General features: G+C 43.4%; 1 protein-coding gene across 2 annotated transcripts in view; it reads left to right on the top strand.

Annotated features, from left to right (window-relative positions):
* tulp4a (TUB like protein 4a) overlaps nt 1-14926 on the top strand; it is a 392269-nt gene that overhangs the window by 363278 nt on the left and 14065 nt on the right. For both annotated transcript variants that reach the window (XM_087991477.1, XM_087991476.1), the window contains one exon: nt 3983-4126. In XM_087991477.1, the coding sequence (XP_087847603.1) occupies nt 3983-4126 (144 nt within the window). The remainder of the gene's footprint in view (nt 1-3982; nt 4127-14926) is intronic.

The following is a 14926-nucleotide window of genomic DNA, read 5'->3' as shown; positions in this document are numbered from 1 at the left end:
TTAACAATTTAGTTTAAACTGCGAAAGGCATGTTTGATAAATTTAGAGACAACACAAAAAAAGGCCAGGTAGTTGACAGTGATAAAGCTATTCACTTGTTTGAGCTCATGAACAAAAAATCGGGAAATGGTAGTCAGTCCTGGGATGTGCGACATTATGCATTTGAGAAGGGCGAACGAAGCAAAGGAATATACTGGGCAGCAAGGTAGCTCAGGGGCTAGCACTCCTGCCTCACATCACCAGGAATCCAGATTCGATACAACCCTTGGACGACTATCTGTGTGCAGTTTGCACATTCTCCCCATGTCTGCATGGGTTCCTTCTGGGTATTCTGGTTTCCTACCACAGTCCAAAGTTGCACAAGTTAGATGGATTGGCCATGGGAAATGCAGAGTTACAGGGAGAGGGTAATGGGGTAGGGTCTGGGTGGGATGCTTTTTGGAGGGTTGGTGTGGACTTGAGGGACCAAATGGCCTGCTTCGTCTCCATATATTCTATGATTTATAATAAATGGGAGGATACCGAGATTCATAATTGGATGTAAGAGAACTTGGGCTGCATGACTATGGTCCATGCAAATAGCAGAGCAGATATATAAACCTTGTAAAAGAAGGCATACAGAACATTTGCCTTCATTGGGTGGAGGTACTGAATACAAAAGCATGGCTCTAATGCTGGAATTATATAAGATACTGTAGAGTTCTGGTCACCACATTACAGGAAGGACATAATTATTCTAGATTTACAAGACAGGAGATTTGCAAGAATCTTGTTAGAATTTGAGTAGGCTAGTAGACTATTGGGTAGGCTAGTGTGATTTTCCTTAAGACAGAAGAGGCTGAAGGCTAACTTAATTTAGGTCTACAAAATAATGAGGAGCTTTAATGTAGTGAATGGAGAAGCCCTGATTCCCTTAGCAGAGAGGTAAATTACCAGGAAGCAGGGATTTAAGGTGATCAACAGAAGAATTAAAAGAAACATAAGAAAAACCTGTTTTCTGCAGTGGTGAGTGTCTGGAATTTGCTGCCAGGTTTCGTGGTAGAAGCAGAGCCCTCAATGCATTTGAATGGAACTTAGATCTGGACCTGAAGTGCTTTAACCTGCAAGGCTACAGATCAGATGCTTTCAGTGATTCTATGGAATAAATCTGTAGAGCCACTGGGATTGATTGGAGTTGGGGAGTTGGATTGGGTGGTGAGGGTAATGTGAGGTGGATGAAATTGACTGCATTGTCCTGTGTAGAACTGGCATAGTGGCTGAATAGTCTCTTTCTATGCCATGCTATATGACTCAATATTTTCAGATAACAAGTCCACTACCACTTAACAATACTGAGCTAATCTGGTTCTGTATTTCAAAAAAATCCAAAGTTGGTCACTGCAAATAACCTTTACTACTGGAAATTCTGTCTTAAGAATAAATAAGGTTCTGTTTCATAGGCATGTATGTTACCTATTTTTGAGAAGATTTGTAAGTTTGCTCTCTGAGCTGGCAGGTTTGTTTTCAGACATTTTGCCACCGTGATTGGATAACATAATCAGTAAGAGCCTCCGGTGAAGTACTAATGGTATGTCCCGCCTCTCTATTTAAAGGTCTTGGTTTCTTAAGGTGGGTGATGACTTTTCTCAAGAGAAGGTAGATGGGGTCTAAATCGATGTGTTTATTGATGGAGTTCCGGTTGGAATGCCAGGCCTCTAGGAATTCTGGTGCATGTCTTTGTTTCACTTGTCCTAGGATGTGTGTGTTGTCCCAGTCAAAGTGGTGTCCTTCTTTGTCTGTACGTATAGAAACTATGATAGTGGTTCGTGTCTTTTGGTGGCTAGTTAGTGTTCATGTATTCTGGTGGCAAGTTTCCTGCTTGTTTGTCCAATGTAGTATTTTTCACAGTTCTTGCATGGTATTTTGGTCTGTGTTTGTTGTTTTTCTGTAGACGCTAATTTGAAGCTCTCCATTTACTGAATAGAAAAACAACAAACACAGACCAAATACTGAACTTCAGAAGCAATCATCCCAACACCCACAAACAGAGCTGCATCAAGACATTATATCAATGATCTACGTCATACTGCAGCACCCAAGAACTACAAACAGCAGAAGAAAAATACCTCTACAACATTTTCAGGAAAAACAGGTACCCAATTAACACAATCCGCGATTCCTCAGAAACAAACCCAAACAAGCAGACACAGCACAACCAAAACTTTTGCCGCATTGTCCTACATCAAAGACATATCAGAAATGACTTTCAGACTTGGCGTCATGGTAGCCTACAAACCCACCAACACACTTAAACTAATTAACCTAAAAGATCCATTAGATACTACCAGCAAAACTAATCTCATTTACAAAATACAGTGCAAGAACTGTGAAAAATACTACATTGGACAAACAAGCAGGAAACTTACCACCAGGATACATGAACACCAACTAGCCACCAAAGGACATGACCCACACAAGTTTCCACACAAATAGACAAAGAGGGACTCCACTTTGGGACAACACACACATCCTAGGACAGGCGAAACAAAGACATGCAGGAGAATTCCTAGAGGCCTGTCATTCTAACCAGAACTCCATCAATAAACACATCGATTTCGACCCCATCTACCTTCCCTTGAAAGAAAAAACCGGAAATGACATCGCCCACCTTAAGAAACCAAGACCTAGAAATAGAGAGGCAGGAGATACCACCAGCGCTTCACCCGAGGCTCTCACTGATTATCTTACCTAGTCATGGTGACGAAATGTCTGCTAAGGGAATGTCTGAAAACAAGCCTTCCAGTTCAGTGAGTAAACTTACATCCATATGTATGTGACCTATTTTCTTTATAGCTGAAATAGCAGGATATACAGGGAGATACATCTGTATTAAAATAGCACCTTTCCAATTCTCAGGACATACTCGATCACTTGCCAAGTAATTTACTTTTGAAGTCATAAAGACCATGTCTTTTTATGTTTCAACGTTTTTGATTATGGACAGAAATGGGAAAAGAACTGTTTTAAAAGCTAATGCAATTTTTAAAAGCAAGTCTCCTCACTCTTATTGTAAGAGCTGTTTACACACCTGATTGTTCAAGCAATAGTAGAAACCTGGTAGTAGATGAGCTGGAGCTAATGGCCTGTGTACAAATGGAGATTTGGCTAGCAACAAATTGTTGATTGATGTATGTGAATAGTTATCACAAAAGTTTCCTGTTGGTTAACAACTACGTGATTGGCTCCAACTTAGCTAAATACTCTTGGGGTGTGAAGCCATTGGATCATCGTAAAGGCAGTCAGTAAAAACACCTTAAACATAGAGAAAAGATCCATTTTCTGTTTCCTCTCAGCAATTGCTGTAAGCAATTGTGAACCAGCCTTGTACCTTCTGCAAGCACATAAAATATCAGGATAAGGAGAATCAAGGAGCAGCCAAAAGAATCACTTCAGCAAACCCTGTGAACAGAGGCAACACCACATTCCCAGTCTTTCCCTTTGTCCATTATGCCAATGTTTTCTTCTTATGTCTGTTCCTATCAATACATGAGTATAGAGGGAAAGTTTTGCAAGTAGATTAGAAATTTAATCTAATGTCAACAGTTCATAATTATTTATCTGTGGTGAGAATCTATTTTTCATAAGCCATAGTTCTAGTTAAGTACAGAAATCTGGCATGTGCTTTCTGACAACCTGAGTTGTGAAGACAGCTAAATTGGGGAATCTTGTGTACTTATAATCTTTAACTTTGTGATGACTCTGACAATACTAAGGTTTGATTTCTAGATGAGTACCCCAATGAAGTGTAACAGTGTAGTTTTTATGGTTTGTTGGGAAATTCCAACAGGAATTTATCAAAACAGCAAGTGAAATGATTGTTTTTGGTTGATTTGGACAGTAAATGATTATTTTCCTATTTGTTTTCCGTTTCAATATGATTCATTCTTCATTCTGTTGTATTTAAGAATGAATATAATTAACATCAATTTCTTGTTATTCTTAGTCATCTACAAAACCAGCTTGCTACATCTTCAGCCCAGACAAATGACTATTTATCTACCAGAAGTACGCAAGCAATCTATGGACTTCATCAATATCTCTACATTCAATCCCAGTGTTTTCAGCGAAGATGAGGATGATCTTGCAGGTAAGCCTTAGCTGTGTTTATTTGAATATATTCAAACTAAGATGTGGCTCAACCTGTTTCATAGATTAAACATAGATTTTTCCTATTAAAATCATGTTTTACTAATTCATTAGATTTTTTCAAGGAAGTATCAGTGGATGTTTGTATTGGACTTCCAAAAGGCATACGACAAGGTACCTAACAAAAGTTTAAGTCATAAGATGGTCGTGTGATCAATTGGAAAGTTAGGCAGAGAAACAGCAATATATTGGCATGGCTAAAGAATTAACTAATGGCCAATGAATGGAATAAGGAGTTTTTTTCCAGGTTGGCAATGTGTAATCAGTGGGATGCATTGCTGGGACTGCAACTGTTTACAATATATGTCAATAACTTGGAGGAAAGAAGCAGCTGTACTAAAGCCAGGTTTGCAGATGACACATACATAGGTGGAAAAGGTAAGTTGTGAGGGGGTTACATATGGTTGACAGAGAAATATTGGTGGGTAAGAGAGTAGGCATAAGTTTGGCAAATGGAGTTTACTGTAGGAAAATGTGAAGTTCATTTTGGAAGGGAGATCAAAAGGGCACTATTATTTAAATGGAGAAAAGCTGCAGAAAGCTGCAATACAAAGGTGGTACTTGGGCTCAAAATACAGAAAACAAACACACAGGTAAAAGGGTTATTGGAAATTTGGCCATTATTTCAAAAGAGTTGGCGTATAAAAAGAAGAAATAATTCAGAAGATGAAGTCACATAGGATCCACGGTGAGTTGGATACAAAATTGTCTTCATCATAGAAGAAAGATTGATGGTAGTTGTGGAGAGATGTTTTCTGACTGGAGAACTGTGATCAGTGGTGTTCCACAAGGATCAGTGCTCGGTTCTCTCTTGCTAGTAATTTATATAAATGATATCAATGAAAATGTGGATGGTCTGATTAGTAGGTTTTGAGATGACACAAAAATTAATGCAGTTGTAGATAATGAGGAAGGTTATCAAAGAACACAACAGGATCAACTGGAAAGTTGGGCGAAAAAAATGGCAGATGGCATTTGATCCAGATAATGGTGAGGTTAAGCATTTTTGGAAGTCAAATGTAAGAGAAATGTACAGAGGAACTTCAATTATCTGAATACCATTTATCTGAAAATCGGATTATGCGAAGGAGATCTCGAGGTCCCGACAGAAACATTATATCAAAGACGTGAAATCCAACAATGATCGCGTCTTTTGTTTTCAATGATTAAAAGCGCTGTCAAGAACAGTCATGGACTGATGGGAGTGCAATCATTTCTAAATGACCGACCTCCCATCCCCTTCCCCCCCCCCGCTTCTCACACTTTCCCTGGAGTTCTACGCAATGGTGTATTCTAAAACCCCCTTCCCCAGATAATCTCTTCAAAATTGTCCTGGACAGGGCAAAGGTGGAACCTGTCAAGATGTTCCAATAAAACTATGTGTGTTTGGGTGCGTGTGCGTGCGCGCTACTTGGAGACTCACCCCGCAAAAGGCAGTAGCAGTAGCAGCAGCCTTGTTGTTACTGTCCAGCCCGACTGCCCCAGAGAGAGAGAGAGAGAGGGCGCGCGTGGGGGGTGGGGTTGGGCATGGGGGCATGTTGGACAGGATTGAGGGTGGGATTGGGGCGGTGTTGGATAGGGTTGGCAAGTGGGCGGGGGGGCCAGTGTTGGACGGCATTGCGGGGCAGGTGGGGGGCATTGTTGGACAGGGTTGGGGGTGGGTGGGGGGTGGTGTTGGATGGGGTTGGGGCGGGCGGGGGGCCATGTTGCAGGGGTTGGGAGGCGGATGGGGTTTTTGTTGCACAGAGTTGAGGGGCGGGCATGGGGGAATTCGGGGGGGGGACGTTGAATGGGATTGGGGTGGTGTTGGACGGGGTTGGGAGCGGGGGGGCAGCTGTTTTGAACGGAGTTGGGGGAGGGCGGGCGGGCAGTGTTGCATGGGGTTGGGGGGCAGGCAGGGGCGCGGTGTTGCACAAAGTTGAGGGGCGGGTGTGGTGCGGAGTTGGGGGCAGATGGGGGCAGCGTTGGACGGGGTTGGTGTCGGGTGGGGGCGGTGTTTGACGAGCTTTGGGGAGTGGGCGGGGGGTGGTGTTGGACGTGGTTGGGGAGGGAGGACGGGTGGTGCTGCATGGGATTGGGCAGCGGGCAGGCGTTGTTGGACAGGGTTGAGGGCGGTGTTGGAGGGCGCGCATGGGATGGTGTTGGACTGGGTTGGGGAGTGTGCGGGGGGCGATGCTGGACTGTGTTTGGGGTTTGAGGGGGACAGTATTGGACGGGGTTGGGAGCGGGCGGGAGGTGGTCTTGGACGGGATTGGGGTGGGCAGGGGAGGTCTTGGATGTGATTGGGGCGGGCAGTGGGTGGTGTTGGATGGGGTTGGGTGGTGGACAGGGGTGGTGTTGGATCGGGTTGGGGGGGCAAGTGAGGGGGCATGGGTTTTGGACAGGGTTGAGGTGGGAGAGGGTGGGGGGGCGGGTGAGGGCGCGGTGTTGGACGGTGTTTGGGGCAGGTGGAGGAATGGTGTTGGAAGAGGTTGGGGGGGCGTACGGTGTGCTGCTGCCTAATCTGAACAGGGAGCAGACTTAATAGAAAACTCCGAACCCCAGAGGAAAGGCATTGAATCAGTTAACCCAACGAAAGAGTGCTCGCCCATCTCGTTCGGATAATCGAGGTCCCCTTGTATACAGTAAATGGCAGGACTGATAGCAGCATCAATATTCAGAGGGATTTGGGATCGAAGTCCATAGCTCCATTTAAGTGGCAACAGAAATAGATGAGGTAGTTAAAAAAAGTGCATGGCATGCTTACTTCATTGGTCAAGGCACTGAGTATAAAAAATTGGCGAGTCATGTTGCAGCTGCATTAAACTTTAATTAGACCACATTTGGAGTATTGTGTACAGTTCTGGCCACCACTGTAGGAAGGATATGGAGTTTAGGAGAGGGTGCAAAAGAGGTTTACTAAGATGTTACCTGAGTTGGAGTTTATTAGCTATAAGGAAAAATTGGACAAACCTGGATTGTTTACGCTAGAGTTTCGGAGGCTAGGGGGCAACTGATAGAAGCATAGAAATCTTTGCGAACAAGTCCTTAAGTTTTAAGATAACTTTGAATAAGTATAAGTCAGGACCTTGTGTGAAGTGCTAAATTAGGAGCAGACACATTATGTCAGTAATAGGCTGAAGTGATGGAGAGTTAATTGGGAGAAGTTGGTATCAGGCAAGTCTACATTTGATTTGTGTGAGTTGTTTCAAGGCCTACTGATCAGAGTTCAGGACAACCATGTTCCAGTAAAGAGGAAGAACAAGGATAGCAAGATATGGGACCCTTGGGTGATTAGGGAGTTTGTTAATTTATTCAAAAAGTATAAGAAAACATATGCAAGGTTTAGAAAGCTAAAACCTGTGAGAAGTATAAAGAAAGCAGGAAAGAACTGAGGCAGAAAATTAGGAGAGCAAGTTGGGGCCATAAAATGTCCTTGGCAAGTAAGATTGAAGAGAATCCGAAGGAATGTTGTATATACATTTAAAGCAAAATGATAAATAGGGTGAGTGTATGATCACTCAATGATAAAGGAGGGAACTTGTGTTTGGAGGCAGAGGATAAGGGCGAGATCCTAAATGAGTACTTTGCATCAATATTCACCAAGGAGAAGGACATGGGGGATAGTGAGATTAGTGTGGGGCATGCAAAATGCTAGGACATTTTGAGATCAAGAAAGAAGTGATGTTGGTTCTCTTGAAGAGCATTAAGGTGGGTAAATCCCCAGGGCCCGATAGGATTTACCCCAGGTTACTGAGAGAGGCAAGTGGACGAGATTACTGGGTGACCAAGATCTTTGTATCCTTTCTAGCCACAGAGAGATCCCTGAGGACTAGCAATTAACTATTGTTGTTCCTCTGTTCAAGAAGGGAAATAGGGATAATCCAGGAAACTATGGAGCAGTGAGTCCCACATTGGGGGTTGGGAAATTATTGGAGAGGATTTTTAGGGATAGGCTTTATACACATTTAGAAGAGCATGGTCTAAATAGGGACAGACAGAATTACTCTGTGTGGGGCAGGTCACATTTTGAGATGGTGACGAGGGTGACTGATGAGGTTAGAGCAGTGGATGTTGTTTACATGGATTTTAGTAAGACTTTTGACAAGGTCCGTCATGGTAAGCTCATCCAGAAAGTCAAGATTCATGGGATCTTTGGTGACTTGATTGTTTGATTTCAGAACTGGCTTGCCCATCGAAGAAAGAGGGTAGTGGTTGAAGGATGGTTTTCCAGCTGGAGGTCCATAATGAGTGGTGCTTTGCAGAGATCCATACTGGGACCTCTGCTGTTTGTGATTTATATCAATGACTTTGATGAAAACTTAGTTGGATGGGTTAGTTTGTTTGCAGATGACACAAAGATCAGGGCAATTAGTGTAAAAGGTTGTCAAAGGATTATAGAGGTTATAGATCAATTGCAGATATGGGACCAAAAATAGCAGATGGAGTTTAATTGGGCAAGTGCGAGGTGTTGCACTTTGGGAGGTCAAATGTTAAGGGAAAGTATACAGTTAATGGTAGGACCTTTAACAGCATTGATGTACAGAGGGATCTTTGGGTCCTAGTAGTTCCCTGAAAGTGGCCACACAAGTAGATAGGGTAGTAAAAAAGGCATATGGCATGCCTGCCATATTGGTTGGGGCAATACAAAAGTCAAGAAATGATGTTGCAGCTTTCTAAAACATATTGATAGGCCGCACTAAGAGTGCACTTGGGCAGCACAGTGACTCAGTGGTGAGCACTGCTGCCTCACAACGCCAGGGATCCAGGTTCGATTCCCGCCTCGGGCGACTGTCTGTGTGGAGTTTGCACATTAACCCCGTGTCTGCATGGGCTTCCTCCGGGTGCTCTGGTTTCCTCCCACAATCCCAAAAGATGTGCAGGTCAGGTGAATTGGTCATACTAAATTGACCATCGTGTCAAGGGTAAATATAGGGTTGGGGAATGAGTCTGGGTGGGTTACTCTCCTGAGGGTCGGTGTGGACTTGTTGGGCCGAAGGGCCTGTTGTAAATCTAATCTAATCTAATTGCGTTTGATGCTTCCACGTTACAGGAAGGATGTTGAGGCTTTGGAGACTATGCTGAAGAGGTTTACCAGGATCCTGGCTGAATTAGAGGGTATGAGCTAAATGGAGAGGCTGGGCAAACCAGGGTTGTTTTCTCTGGAGTGGAGCAGGGGAGACTTGGCAGAAAAAGTCAACAAAATTATGAGAGGCATAGTTAGCATTGACAGTCAGAATCTTATTCCCAGACTTGAAATGTCTAATACTAGAAAGTGTGCATATAAGATGTGAGGGCCACATTTTTTACAGACAAAGTGGTGGATGCCTGGAATGCTCTGACGGGGTTGTGGTGAAGACAGATATGATATGGGTGGTTAAGGCTCTTTTAGATAGATATATAGAACAAGCAAGAAATGGAGGGATATGGACCATGGGCAGATTGAATGGATTAGTTTAATTTGGTATACATTCAACACGGCATTGTGGGCTAAAAGGCCTGTTACTGTTCTGTGTTTTGTGGATAGGATGGATAGTCAGATTCTTTTTCCTAGGGTGGAAATGTCAAATACTAGGTGGCACAAGTTTAAAGTGAGAGGGAGAAAGTTTAAGAACACAAAACAACAAAAAGAACAAAAGAGAAGTACAGCACAGGAGCAGGCCCTTCTGGCCTCCAATCCTGTGACAATCATCATGCCCAAACTAAACTGGAAAACAAACCTTCTGCCGTTATTCAGTCCAAATTCCTCTTTTCCCTCCCTAATCATGTAACCATCAAATGCCTCTTAAATGTCACCAACATGCTTGCTTCCACCACCTCCTCTAGCAGTGCATTCAAGGGTCCTACCACTCTCTGTGTGAAAAACATATCTTGCACATCTCACATAAACTTTCTCCCTCGCACCTTGAACCTTCTAATTGAAATTTCAGCCCTAGGAAAAAGTCTCTGACTATCCACCCTATCTATGACTCTTATAAGTTTGTAGACTTCTATCAGGTCTCCCCTCAGATACCGTCTTTCCAGTGAAATCAATCCCAGACATTTTAAACTTTCCTCATAGCCAATGCCCTCAGGACCAGGCAACATCCTGGTGAATCCTCTTTGTACTCTCTCCAAAGCTTCTATGTTCTTCTGGTAATGTTACAACCAAAACTGCACACAGTACTCCAAATGCAGCATATGGATTTATATAGCTACAGCATGATTTGCCAGCTTTTGTACTCCATGCCCTGGCTGATGAAGCCAAGCATGCCACATGGCTTCTGAATCACCTGGGCCACCAGTGTTGCCACTTTTAGAGAACTATGTACCTCACATCCACATCTGTCTATATCTTAATGTTCCTGAGGTTCTGCCACTTACACCTAAATTTGATCCTCCAAATACATCACCTTGCATTTGTCTGGATTAAACTCCATCTGCCATTTCTGTCCCCAAATTGCCAAACTATCTATACCTGTTGTATCCTTTCACAATTGTCGGCACTATCAGCAACTGCACCAGTCTTCATGTCATTTGCAGACTTACTAATCAGACCACGCATATTTCCCTCCGGATCATATGTATACTACAAACAACAGAGGACCTAAGATTGATCCCTATAGGACACACTAGTTACAGGTCTTCATTTGGAAAAAATACCTGTCTGCCGCTACCCTCTGTCTTCTATGACCAAGCCAGTTTTGTATCTATCTAGCCACCCCATCCTAAATCCCATGTGATTTTCGTTTTTGTACCAATTTGCTTTGTGGGACTTTATCAAGTGCCTTACTAAAGTCCATGTAAACAATATCCACAGCTCTTCCTTCATCAATTATCTTTTTCACCTCTTCAAAAAAATTAAATCAGGTTGGTGAGATGCGACCTTGCCCACACAAAACCATGGTGCCTGTCAGTAGCTAGTCCATTTTAGAACATAGAATGGTATAGCACAGTAAAGGGCCTTCGGCCCACGATGTTGTGCCAAGCATTTAACCTAAGATCAACGAAACTTACACATCCCTCAATTTACTGCCTTCCATGTGCTTGTCCAGCAGTCGCTTAAGTGTCCCGAATGTCTCAGACTCTACACCCACTGCTGGCAGTGCATTCCATGCACCCACCACTCTCTGCATAAAGAATCTACCTCTGACATCTCCCCTATACCTTTGTCCAATCACCTTAAAATTATGACCCTCGGGACAGCTATTTCTACTCAGGGGAAAAGTCTCTGACTATCTACTCTCTGCTCTCATTACCTTGCCTCTGTCAAGTAACCTCTCTTCCTTCTTTCCAGTGTGAAAAGCCCAAACTCATTCAACCTTTCTTCATAAGACAAGTCCTCCAATTCAGGCGGCATTCTGGTAAATCTCCTCTGCACCCTGTGTAAAGAATCTACATCCTTCCTGTAATGAGGCGACAAGAACTGGACACAATATACCAAGTGTGGTCTAACCAGGGATTTACAAAACTGCAGCAAAACCTTGCAGCTCTTAGACTCAATCCCCCAGTTAGTGAAAGCCAAAACACCTTCTTAATGATCCTATCGACTTTGGTGGCAGTTTTGAGGGATTTATGTACGTGGACCCCAAGATCCTGCTGTTCCTCTTCCTCTTCCAAGTGTCCTGTCTTTAACCCTGTATTCAGCACTCAAATTCAACCTTTCCAAGTAAATCACTTCACATTTTTCCGGGTTGAACTCCATCTGCCACTTCTCAGCCTAGCTCTGCATCCTGTCACTGTCTTGTTATAGCCTGCCTTGACGCTATCTACAACACCACCGACCTTTGTGTCATCAGCAAATTTATTAACCCACCCTTCCACTTCTTCATCCAAATCATTTTTAAAAACTACAAAAAGCTGAGACCCAAGGACAGATCCCTGCAGGATACCACTTTCACCAACAGAATACTTTCTATCCACTACCACTTGCTGTCTTTTTCAGCCAGCCAATTCTGTATCCAGTCAAATTTCCCTGTATCCATGCTGACAATCTTTAATCAAACTGTGTTTTTATAAATACTCATAAATCCTATCTCTATGAATACTTTCCAGTATCTTGCTTACCATTGACATAAGACTGAGTGGTCTGTAATTCCCAGGGATTTCCCTATTCCCTTTCTTGGACAGAGGAACAACGTTCGCCTTCCTCCAATCATCCGGTACTTCTCCGGTGGAGAGTGAGGATGCAAAGAACATCACCAGAGGCACAGCAGTCTCATTTCTCACTTCCTGTGGTAACCTTAGTGGTCTGGCCATGGGGGGACTTATCTATCTTGATGCTTCCCAGAATTTCCAGCATATCGACTTTCTTAATATCAATCTGTTCAAGCTTATTGACCTGGTCCACAGTGTTTTCACTATCAACAACGTCCCTTTCTCTAGTGAATACTGAAGCAAACAACTCATTTAGGGCCTCCCCTACCTCTTCAGATTCCAGGCACAAATTACCTCCATTATCTCTGATAGGCTGTACACTCTCACTGATCAATGTCTTATTTCTCATGTAAGTGTAAAATGCTTTTTGGTTTTCCCTAATCCTTCCCACCAAGGCTTTTTCATGGTCCCTCCTAGCTATCCTCAGTCCATTTTGAGTTCTTTTCTAGTTAACCTGTAATCCATTAAAACTGTGCCACATCCTTGCTTCCTCAAGCTTAAGCGATCTTCCTTTGTTCCAAATATGCATATATCTTGTCTCTCAGTATTTTCTCCAAGATCTCCCTACCACAGATGGCAGGCTCACCAACTGAAAATTACCTGGATTATCCCAGCTTCCTTTCTTAAATAAGGCCTCTGGAAGCTCGCCTGTGGTCAAAAAGAATGTGGATGGCGCAGTGGTTAGCACTGCTGCCTCACAGCACCAGAGACCCTGGTTAAATTCCCGCTTCAGGCGACTGACTGTGTGTGGAGTTTGCACATTCTCCCCGTGTCTGCGTGGGTTTCCTCCAGATGCTCCGGTTTCCTCCCACAGTCCAAAAATGTGCAGGTTAGGTGAATTGGCCATGCTAAATTGCCCGTAGGGCTAGGTGAAGGGGTAAATGTAGGGGAATGGGTCTGGATGGATTGCGCTTCAGCGGGTCGGTATGGACTTGTTGGGCCGAAGGGCCTGTTTCCACACTGTAAAGTATTCTAATCTAATCTAAAAAAGATCTAATATAATATCTGCTAATGCACCAGCTACTTCTCTTGCCTTTTGCAGTAACCTGACACATTTCATCTGGCCCTGGGAACTTGGCTACCTTAATGCAATTTAGGGTACCCAAAACTTCCTCCTTCAATATATTGACATTCTCTAGAGTATTCACACACATATCCATAACCCCAACATCAGTCATATCTTTCTCCTTGGTAAATACCGATACATAGTACTCAGTCAGGATCTCTCGCACTTGCTGTGACTCCATGCATAACTTCCCTCCTTTGTCCTGGAGTGGGCCTATTCTTTTCCTTGCTGCTCTCTTCTAATATATTCAAAAGAAGCCTTGCATTCTCCTTGAACCTTTTTGCTAAAGACATTTCATGGCTCCATTTAGCCTTCCTAATTCCGTGTTCAAGTTCCTTCCCAATTTCCCTATACTCTTCAGGGGATTTGTCATTTTGTAGCTGCCTCGACCTATCGTATGAGTCCTTTTTCCTTTTGACTAAGCTTACAATTTCCCTCGTCATTCTTGGTTCCTGAATCCTGCGATTCCTATCCTTCAGTTTTGCAGGGACATGAATATCCTGCACTTTAATCAACTGGTCTTTAAAGCAGTTGTTGTCCCCTTTTGTTTCCCTTTCTTTCCCATGTAACACTGCGATATTTTGGAATGTTAAGCTGGCAGTCATGTCCCTCCTTCAACCATTTCTCCATAATGGCAATAACATCATAATTCCATGCAGTAATCCATGTTCTTAGTTCATCTGTCTTACCTGTTATATTTGTTGCATTGAAGTCAATGCACTCCAGACCTTCAGTTCCTCTGAGCCCAACTTCCCTCTTACTCTGTGCTTTGCATATCGCAGTCTCACTTTTGTCCTCAATCCCTGATTTACTGGCCTATTATTCTGGTTACTACCCCTCTACAACACTAGTTAAACCCTCCTGAAGAGCTCTAGTAGTTCCTCCCACCCAGGATATTGGTACCCCTCCAGTTCAGCTGCAACCCGTCCTTCTTGCATAGGTCCCACCATCCATAGGAGATATTCTAATGATCCATATATCTAAAGCCTTCCGTCCTACACTTATATCTGTTTTTCCTCATGTTTCAGGTAATCCTGTGATGTAACCATCTTCCTAAAGCTAGTGTCTATCACACTGTGTGTCCCCCACTATGCACCGCAATGTGTCAAGCTCCTTCTCCAACCATCCATGTGGTCTATGTGGAGTTGCAGCTGGTAACACTTCCTGCAGGTGGTATTGCCCACATCTGGCAAGAGGAACATATCACTGCCCTCACTTCCAGCTCCACCCATCTATATTTTAAAAAAGACAAAAATCTTATCTTGCCTGTACTCCTTGTAGTGCCTTTTTTTATTTTACAGGAAATGGTGGAAACACAAATGTAGCGTTCAGGTTTAACCACTCCTTGACACCAGTTCTTCTGCAATATTCAGACCACTGCTGTCTCCCAGAATTCCTCTCAATGGTATCTCTGCACTCTCTGATTCAATGCTGCTCCTTACGCCAGTCACCGAAGGTGTCCTATCACGATCGACTCTCCAGTAGTGGTGCCCGCAGTGCTGTCTATCAGAATTCCTCTCAATGACTCTCTGCCATCCTCTGATTTGAGGAGATGAGTGT

This window comes from Chiloscyllium plagiosum, unplaced genomic scaffold (genome assembly GCF_037043375.1).
Source record: "Chiloscyllium plagiosum isolate Xiang-an unplaced genomic scaffold, Cpla_swu_hap1 HiC_scaffold_10, whole genome shotgun sequence".
NCBI lineage: Eukaryota > Metazoa > Chordata > Chondrichthyes > Orectolobiformes > Hemiscylliidae > Chiloscyllium > Chiloscyllium plagiosum.
This window is presented reverse-complemented; position numbering and strand designations above follow the sequence as displayed.